Source organism: Sturnus vulgaris, chromosome 9 (assembly GCF_052056855.1).
Source record: "Sturnus vulgaris isolate bStuVul1 chromosome 9, bStuVul1.hap1, whole genome shotgun sequence".
NCBI classification, from domain to species: domain Eukaryota; kingdom Metazoa; phylum Chordata; class Aves; order Passeriformes; family Sturnidae; genus Sturnus; species Sturnus vulgaris.
The window spans coordinates 6394572-6404167 of record NC_142251.1 but is presented as its reverse complement, the minus strand read 5'-3'; the positions used below and the strand labels follow the sequence as shown (position 1 = coordinate 6404167).

General features: G+C 55.1%; 2 protein-coding genes across 6 annotated transcripts; one reads left to right on the top strand and one right to left on the bottom strand.

Annotated features, from left to right (window-relative positions):
• Window positions 1-445: 445 nt before the first annotated feature.
• Window positions 446-5585, bottom strand: DMRTA2 (DMRT like family A2). Its single transcript, XM_088169731.1, has 2 exons — window positions 4290-5585; window positions 446-4098 (listed from the first exon to the last, which is right to left on the bottom strand). Exons 1-2 carry the CDS (start codon window positions 4780-4782, stop codon window positions 3221-3223), a joined length of 1371 nt encoding a protein of 456 aa, XP_088025857.1. The 5' UTR covers window positions 4783-5585; the 3' UTR covers window positions 446-3220.
• A 148-nt stretch (window positions 5586-5733) lies between these two features.
• On the top strand, window positions 5734-8782 carry LOC148222786 (uncharacterized). 5 transcript variants are annotated; one of them, XM_088169539.1, is made up of 5 exons: window positions 5734-6354; window positions 6454-6546; window positions 6669-6744; window positions 8344-8397; window positions 8512-8782. In XM_088169539.1, exons 1-5 carry the CDS (start codon window positions 6320-6322, stop codon window positions 8554-8556), a joined length of 303 nt encoding a protein of 100 aa, XP_088025665.1. In that variant the 5' UTR covers window positions 5734-6319; the 3' UTR covers window positions 8557-8782. The 5 variants fall into 5 exon arrangements, 2 of the variants coding, with proteins under 2 accessions (XP_088025665.1, XP_088025664.1); XR_015805257.1 differs by having other exon boundaries at window positions 8034-8782; XM_088169538.1 differs by having other exon boundaries at window positions 8344-8782.
• Window positions 8783-9596: the final 814 nt, after the last annotated feature.

Below are 9596 nucleotides of genomic sequence, written 5' to 3'. Positions count from 1 at the left end.
GAGGGGTGGGGAAGAGGCGGCTCTGGAAAGTGTGGGAGGGTAGCGGGGATTCCCCCCTCAGGCTGAAAAATAAACTGGCCAGCCTGGAAAAGCCCCCCCGCTCCCCTGCCCGGCCTCGCTGGGCTCAGCCAGAGCCGGGCTCCCGGGGCTGCCTCGCAGCGAGCAGGGCGCGGGGAGGTTCATTTTAGGTGAAGGAATGTCATTTCGCTACTAAATGGTTAGTCTAATTTGATCTTTATTATGCCGTGGATTAGGGCTGATTCATATTAAACACGAGTGCAGTTAATATAACTCTGGAACGTGTCCCGCTGTATGTACAGCAGCCGCTGCTACAGCCCCGCCGCTTCCTGCGACCCATGGATTAAGATTTAATTAACAGGGAAGTTTGCGAGCTCTCGCCCGCAGCCTCTCTACTTCACAAATAATTTATACTCGGTTCCGCCGATTTTTATTCAAGTGACAGCATTTTATTTTACTCTAAAAGAGACCTGAATATTTTATGCTCTGCCAGAGGCTTCTGTATACGAATGACTCCGAGGCAGCCTCAAACCCAAGGGATTTTTTCCTTTACTTTTTTTAAATCAGGAATTATTTCAGTACGACAAGTTATCAAATTCTCTCACCCCTCCCTTCTCCTCCTACTCCCCCCAGTCTAACTGCCTAAACTACCCATATGAAAGTTAATCGTCGTGATCCCCATTGTCGGTTGTATAAATCCAAGCTCAAGCCAACCTCCAAGACAAGGCAACAATTCTGATAAATTGTCCTGCTCGCCTAACTACACAAGAATGGCTTTTATAATTAAAAGGGGAGCTGAGTTAAATCAACAGCTCCTAAGCCCTTCTCAACAGGGCTAGAATGGGAGAAATGTGGCGACCTGATTTCTTTAAGTAGCAGCTCTTTGTAGCCCGTTCATAATCCTAGATATGGAAACCCATCCTGCACAAAGTCAGCTGCCAACCAAAAAAGGAAAAAAAATAGGAAAAAAAAGTTTATTCAGATGCTCAACGTCCATCTTTTTTTCCCAGTCTAACATAACCCTAGCACTTTATAACCAAACAGACAACTCCTTTTCCAATTAAAGTGGAATTAGGAAACTCAATCAAATTAGCTCACTATTAAAGCCCTTCTTTATTAAACCGTTTTATTGTAGTAATATTAAGTTTCACCCACTCTTGGAACACGAGACTTTTAAAAGTTTCCCTTGTGATATTGATTTGGCTGCTCCCAGGATGGATCAGGGTCAAAAGTATTTGTCTAGGTGTAATCTGTAATATTTACTTACTTTTTTGTTGGGTTTTTGTTTTGGGTTTGTTTTGTTGGTTTTTTTAAGAAAATCTTAAAATTGTATCCAAGCTGATCAATCGCATGCGGGATGGAAGAACTGCGTTTTGATGGAATTTGATTTTACCCAGGAGCTTCCTTCCATAGCTCTGGCGGGACTCCTGTCCTCCCAGCCCCACCAGTATATTAACTGGTTGGTAGGAGCCGCGCTGGCAGCTCCCAGCCAATGTTTACACAGTTATATTTGAAGTGAGAAAGTAAACAGTCCAGCTGTGCCACGGAGCCGTTCCGTGGGATTAGGTTTCCATACCAACCAACTTTAGGAGCTTTTACAGTCTTAATTCAACCATGCACTGAACTTGTTCTTTGTGAGTAATAGTTTTCCTGGGCCAAATACTCCCAGGACTGGCAAGAAAGTCACGCTCCGGCCTTCGGCGGGATCTCCTCTCGGGATGCAAGGGGGCACGGCCGCTGCCCCGCTCATCCCAATTCAGAAATAAATAGAGGCAGGAAAGCCCTTCTTACTTTTTGATCTCGGAGAACATTTGGACCCCGTTGCCAAAAAAACCCAAAAAAATAACAAAACCAAAACAAAACAAAACAAAAGAACAAACAAAAAAAATAGAAATTAAAAAAGCCACGCCAGTAGCCTTTACTCTCGGATGAGAGTGAAGGGCACACAACTCTGAAAACAGAGAAACCTTCCCTGCACTGATCTTAACTCATCCACTTCTGCCACAAAGACATTCTGAAAAACGTCATTATTATAGATCCCTTTGCTTATTTTGACACAAAAACAACTGAAACGCACAATCACAAAATCTTACCGCTGCTACACAACCCGCGGTTCGCAAGGTGGGATTTGCTTTAATCAGGCTTCTCTTTGCGACAATGCCAAATTTCCTAAATACGGCAAAAAACATCAAGATACCGAAAGGAGAAGTCCTGCTTAAATTTATACCTCTGTACGTTTGTTGTTTTGCTTTTTTTTTTCCACAGGCGTAAATAAGAAAAAGCCCAGAACTAGAAATAAACGTATTTGACAATTTCAGTTGATAAGGAATTTGCTCTTGCTTGTACGCTTCGCTTTTATTTATAAATTTATCTGAAGAATATCTAGTTTGACCATGATAAAAATGTAGTAAACATGTTTGTACTATTTGCATAAACTCCTTTAAATATTGACTGTACTTGTCAAATGAATTTCCCAAAACACACTTCCATCATCTCATAAAATACCACTTGCCATTCATAAGACCGATTTTTTTTTTTAATAGAAAATAACATTTATTTCTATGAAATGGAAACACAGAATTACCTGTTAGAAACAGCAAGAAGTTTGCTACATCGGAACAAGAAAGCAATTTTCTTGCAGATCACAAATGAAGGAGGCTTATTAAACCATCATACACCATTGGCGCCAGGGTCCTACGGACAGTTACAAATATATCTACTTTCCAATGTTATATACAGACCGTAACGTTTCTGGGGGCGGGAAGGAAAAGGTTTTCAATTTGACAATGTTTCATCTATATGCCTGGTAAGTATTACAATGCGCTGCCTAACCTTTAGCTTAACGTTAATACCAAGTTCACCTACGAGTTACATTAATAACTTAGATTTCCATTTTATAACATTATACACTTGCTAGTATACATATATATATATGTATGTGTGTGGGAAAGAGCGTGTGTGTGTGTGTGTGTGTGTGCACACCCCACGACGCACTGAGGATATCCATGCTTATGGCCATAAGCAACAAAGAGTGACTCATGTCTGGACAATGAAAGTGCACCTTTATCACCTTAATACACCTACGCCTGTCCGCGCCGGGCTCTGCACGCAACCACCGCCCGCACGGGGGAGAGGAAGCCCCCCGTGTCCGTCCACCCGTGCCTACCTAGCTACCTCTACACAGACGAGCTTTAGGAAGCCGCTATTGCTTCTCGGGGGTGTTGTTGACCATGGGCCCGTAGAGCCCGCTGGAGTACACCTGCTCCTTGTGCACGGCGGAGCGGTCCCGCATCAGATCGCTGAAGGCGTAGTCCACGGGCGGCCGGAACCCCAGCGTGGGCATCAGCCCGGCCGTGGAGTAGGGGGTCATGAAGGCCAGTCCGCGGCTGTGCGCCGAGTAGGCGAGGCGCAGGGGGTTCAGTCCCAGGTGGGTGCCCAGCGGGTAGGCGCCGGCCTCGGCCCCGAAGTGCGTGGCGTTGGGCTGCAGCGGGGAGAAGGCGGAGCGGCTGCCCAGCGTGCCGATGGCCGGGGCCATGGCGCCGGCGATCAAGGGCCGGTGGTGGGCGGCGGCGGCGGCGGGGCTGGGCGGCAGGCCCTGCAAGGCGCCGTCCCGGGCCCAGCCCTCCTCGGGGCCCTTCTCCGGGCCGCGGTTGTTGAGGATCTGCTCGATGGCCTGTACCACGTCCCCGCCGCAGCCCTGCAGCACCAGCTCCAGCACGCTGCGCTTGTGCGCCGGGAAGACGCGCGTCAGGATGTCGATGGGAGTCCGCTGCCGGCCGCCGGCCGAGGGCGACGGGTCTTGCTCGTCCTTGTCCGCCTCTGAGCCCGAGTCCGAGCCCAGCGGGCTGATGGAGCCCGGGCTCTCCTCCCCCTCCTTCGGGCCCTTGGAGACGGGTGAGCTCAGGAAGGACTCGCCGTCCCCGTTCTCCGAGCCCGAGCCGTGGCGAGCATCTGGGGAGGAGGTGCCGGGCACGGACTCGCCGTCCGGGGAGAGAGGCTTCCCGCCCGACTGCTGCGGGGTGACGGCGCGGCTCGGCAGCAGCGTCTTGGGGAACAGCTCGAACTTCTGCATCTTGGACTCTGCGGGTCGGGGAGGGGGCAGAAGGAGGAGAGACCGTCAGTGCGGCTGCCCCCGGCGGGCCCCGTGGAGCTCCCCGGCCGTCGGCGGAGCCACCCGCCCGCAGGTCCGCGCCCCGCTCATCTCCCACAGCCTCTCCAGGCCCCTTCCCCCCCAATCACCACTGCTCCGGGCGCTCGCAGCGCGGCCTTACCTGAGGCGCCGGCGCCTCCCTCGCCGCCGCCCCCGGCGCAGACGGAGCCGAACACCTCGTACGCGGGCCGGGGCGGGATGATGCCGTTGGCGGCCGCCAGCGCCAGCCCCTCGGCCGTGCCGTAGAGCAGCTGGAGCTCGCGGGCCTCGTTCTCCTCCTGTGCCTGCTGCCGGCGCAGCGCCACCTGAGCGGCCATGACGCGCTGGCGCTCGGCGATGAGGGTGCACTTGGCGCACATGCAGTCCTTCCAGCGGCAGTACCGCTTATGGCCCTTCAGCGCCGACACCACCCCGTGGTTGCGGCAACGGGCGCACTTGGGCGTCCGCGGGTACTTCTCGGCCGCCCGCAGCAGCAGCGGCGGCGCCCGCAGCAAACTCCCTGCCACGCTCACCGGCAGCGTGGCCGCCGCCGCTGCCGCCGCGGCCGCCACCGAGCTGGGGGGCACCGGGGGGGGCGCGGCGGGCACGCTAGGCAGCTCCGACCGCAGCTCCATCCCGGCGAGCCCGCCCCGAGAGAGCGGCCCCCCCTCCCCGGCCTCCCCCAAAGCGATGCGGGGCGGGGGAGCCCCTGCGCCGCACCCGCGCCCGGGCGCGGAGAGGCTCCCGGCGCCTTCAAGCGCAATCACGAGTGAGGGGCACACAGAGCCCCGGGAACGGGCATGCAAACCCCAGCGCCTGTCCTCTGGCCTCGCTCGACGCCCCCGTTCCCCCGCACCGGCACACGGCCCCGGAGCGGGGTTCAAGTGAGGAGGGGCCCGTCGGGAGCCGTTCCGCGCCCTCCTCCCCTCCGCGCCCGAAAAGCAAAGCTAACACAAGAAAATCCAAGAAAACTTAGATCACTCTCGCTTCCTTGCTCTCCGTGCGCATCTGACGGGGCAGCACCAAGTCCATCTCGCCAGGCTCAAAGCCGAGCTCTCCCGTCCGCGCTTGCGGGGTCGCCGCTCCCCACGGCGCCCCGGTGCAACCCGAGCTGCTCCCTAAGCTCCGCTTCCCCGTCCCCCTGTAACCGCAGCCACAAACTAGCAGTGTCCCTTCAAAGAACAATCCGGCACCTTCAACGACAGGATCCCTCGCCACGAGCCGCAGAGGCTAAAATCCAGCGGAGAGTAGTTAAAAAAAAAAATAATAATAACAATCGCCCCGTCTCCCGAGCAGCACCTCCGCAGGCGGGCAGAGGTGCCGGGCTCATCCGCCGCGGCGAGCCGCGGGCAGGCGGTCGGGGCCGGGCAGGGCCGGGCCGGGCCGGGCGCGGAGCCCCCCGGGACGCGGCGCGGTCTGGCGGTGCGTGCGGCCGGAGCGGAGCGGAGCGCGCTGCCCGCCGCGCCGCGCGCCGCCACTCGCGCTATTGTTGCGGCCCGCGTTGCCATTAGGCAACATTTGACAACAATGTGGCGCCTGCCATTGGCCAGGGCCCGCGGGCGCCGCGCTGATTGGCCACCCCGCGCTCCGCCGCGGCCGCCCGAGCGCGCCGCGCCCGCGGAGCGCCGGGAGCGGCCGGGGGGCACCGCGGGGACAGCGGGGCGGCGCGGGCGTGGGTGTGCCTGAAAACACTGCCCGCTCCCCCGACACCTGAGGGTCTGGTTGTTTAGTTCTTTTTTAAAATCTTTTTTCTTTTTTTTTTTTTTTTAATTCATTGGAAGAAGTACTTGTCAACCGTTTGATTTTTTTTTTCCTGGGTATGACTTGTCAAAAGGGGAGGGGGGAATATGCTGTGGAAGGTGACAATTCAATTTATGGTCTCTCCCCTCCCCTTAGAGATATTGTTTTATGGTAGTACATTACGACGCTTCCTTCCTTCCTTCCTTCCTTCCTTCCTTCCTTCCTTCCTTCCTTCCTTCCTTCCTTCCTTCCTTCCTTCCTTCCTTCCTTCCTTCCTTCCTTCCTTCCTTCCTTCCTTCCTTCCTTCCTTCCTTCCTTCCTTCCTTCCTTCCTTCCTCCCTTCCTCCCTTCCTCCCTTCCTCCCTTCCTCCCTTCCCTCTTCTCTTTCTCTCTCCCCGCTCCGTCTCTCCCTCTCTCCACACCCGCAGGTGAATGTACAAGTGCTGCCGCAACAGGAGAAGCCCGAGGTGAGTATGATTTTCCATCCTTTCGCTGCGCTTTAGCCGAGGGGGGCCCTGCCCTTCGCTCACCAGAAAGTAAAGTTCGTTCTTTCTTTCTCCTGCCAGCTGTTTGCGTGACTATATGTTCAACAGGCGCCTTCCCCGCGGGGACAATAAACCCGAGGGACTGTTTTTGAGGAGGAGGAGGCTGCCGGGCTGGTAACTGTATATTAACCCCGGAGCTTTTGTTTTAGCATCAGCACCCGGGTTTGACGTCACCTTCGTTGGTAGCGGGAGGAGGTAGCACTTCGGTGGGAAATAACGCCGTCTCCTTTCCCCAGGGTTCTCCCCTCTCTTTCCCACGAGGGATCTCCATCCTCCTCGGCACCTTCTGAAGTTTCTTTTTCACACGAGTCCGTAAGTCCTTGTCCGTAGCGGGAACCGTCTGCCGGTCGTAGGGGCCTCGTCCCGCCGCTTCAGCATCCCCAGCTGCGCTCCCAAGCCGCTAGCCCTGCTCCCGGTGCCTGCCCGGCTGGGTGCCCCGGGCGAGCTGCGGGCCCCGAGCCGGGAGGAGAGAAAGCCCCGGCTCTGCTCGAAGCGTGCCGGCCCTGCCCGCTGCTTCCTCCGCGGGCTGGAGAGCGCGCAGGGCCGCGGGGCCGCCCCGCTGCAGGACACGCAGCGCCCGCTCATGCTGCCATGACTCTTCCCCTCGGTCACTCTCCTTCCATGGTTGCGAAAAGCGCAGTTGGAAAGCCCTCCAAATTTTCAATATTTTTATTACACTTACATCTGTCTTCCTCCTTTTTTTTTTTTTTCGGTCACGAAATGAGCGTTTTCCAGCTGCCACCCACTCCTCATGATTTAGGTGTTATAACACTTTTATTTAATACAGCAGCCAAGTCAAAATATCCGATTTAATTTTATTCGCAACCACTAATTTTATTCTCCGGGGAGTATTACTCTTACCATTTGATTTAATTGGGAATTCGTAGAACTCGATGAGACCTAATAAGAAACATTTAAAATATCGCTTTATGTTGGTTTAACAGGGAGAAAATCGTCTCCACTTTTCCTGACAGTTTTGTTTGGGGTTGCAATGGGTTTTATTTCTGCAAATACCTTCACTTTCCCCCTCTGAGGCAGCCCACCAACAACAACAACACTGGACGGGTTATGCCGATTTCCCTCATTCCCTTGTCTTTCAGCTCTGACTTCAATTAAAGGGCTGGGTTATCCTTTCCGTTTACGGCGGTTTAAAACTATTTTGGAAACAACCACGGGGAAAAAAACAAACAGACAAAAAAATAAAACACAAAACCCCACAAACAAACAAACAAAAAACAAAACAAAAAAACCAACCCAAGAGTGGGTCAGTAATCAGCCAGTGAAACGCGGTGGTTTCTGTTCGGAGCCTCAGGCTTTCAGTAACATTGCAGACGGGGGAGTGGAAACTGGAACACACAACGTGCATCATCTCTATCCCAAGGCTGCTCCCGTGGGCTCCTGCAGCACGGGCCCGCTCACTGAGGCAGGCAGAGTCGGGGTGCAGTGTCCCAGAGCTGGGCACGTAATGCCCAGTGCCTGTTTCTGCTGTTCGTCCAAAGTCAGCAGAGGACACCTCCTCGTCCAAAACACTTAGCCATGTCCTGGTTTTAATTACACCCAGTATCAATCCCACATCCTAATAGTAGGTATTTATTAAATAGGAACTTTAAAATTGCAAGAACACGTAACGCAACTCCAGGATCCAGCAAGTTCTGAGGACGTTTGTCCAAATGTCCCCCAATTTCAGGGGCGCCTGACGGTTTCCCACGCCCCGGCCGCCCCCAGGGCCGGCACAGCCCCGGCAGGCGCCCGGAGGCGGAGGGGGCTGGAGGCGAAGCCGCCGCTCCCGGGATGCGCCGTTCTTCGCCAGGGTCGCCGCTCCTTACGCGGAGCCGAGGCCTCTTCTCAGTCTCGGCACCCTGCTCCTGGTGACTCTCCTGTTCAGGGAGACTCTGCCTTTCCGCTTTCCAGGCTGGAGGGGACGCTTCCAACCGGGACCCAACTGTGTTTCTCTTCTCTTACGAGGTGCGTTTAGGAAAGGAGAGCCCAGAATCACACTTCTCATTGGTTTGATATTTTAACAGCAATAATTTCTCCCCTGTCCGTATTTTGCTTTGAAAACTTTCACTGTGAACCCAGACAGTGCGCACATTTCAGAGATTTATTAAAACAAACCACCCCTGAGCTGTGAGTTCGCCCGGAGCAGCAGAGGCGCGGCCAGGACTTGCCGTGGGCTCGGGGCTCTCTCCAGCTCTGTCCCGGCCTGCCAGAGCCCAGTGTGTGTGTGAGTATGGACGGGAGGCAGCGGGGAGGTGGATGTTTCTCTGCCCCCACCCCTCCCTTTTTCCTCCCTTCTCTCATACTGCAATTCATTTCTGTTTGACGAGGCACAATAAAATCTTCTTGTACATCCCTGCTCCCGTGTCTTTCTGGGGGAGGGATGTTTGTTTTAGGCACGCACAGAGCAGCCGCGCTTCCGCTGCCCGGGCGGGACATGGAAAGAAATTCATTTCTCCAAACCCGCTGAAATGCGACTTTAAAGCCCCCGAGACTGGTCTCGCTCCCAGCTTGGCTCTGGGAGCAACTCCCAGCGTCAAACCACGAGAGGAGCTCAGGCTTGGACCCAGCTCCTCTTTTCCTCCCCGCAGGAGCAGCCCGGGTTGGCACAGGGCTCCTGGGCCGGCTCCAGGGAGCGGGGCCGGTTCTCTGCCCTGGCCGAGCGCAGAAAAAGCCGCCGACCTCCGGAGCCACCGGGGCTAGAGGGTGCTAGAGGGGAAGCCAACCGTGGTCAGGGCAGTCCGCGCCCTCCAGACGCGTGAAAGTCGATTCTACTTCGTTTCAGGGATGACCAGAGACGCCGCGTTTCGTTGCTCGGTGCCCGGTTTGCTGCTCAGTTATCCCCGTCGTGCGTTTTACTCTGGCAGCATCCACAAACGCACCACTCTGCACCCACGGCCCAGCGCTCATGTCTGGGTCAGCTCGCTAAAACACGACAGGGGTTTAATGTATTTATTCTGAAGAAGCCCCGATTTATCCGGAGTTTCTTCCTCTCCTCACTCCCCTTGATTCACCTAAAGGTTTCCCATGTGCGGCCGCTCCGGTCCCCAAGTTTGAGAGGGCTGCAGGAATTGTGCTGCTGCAGCTTCCCTCAATTGCAGAAATAAAATCTTAATTAAAAAGCGCCCGGCTATTGGCTGCCATGCAGGGGAAGGGACACGCACGCC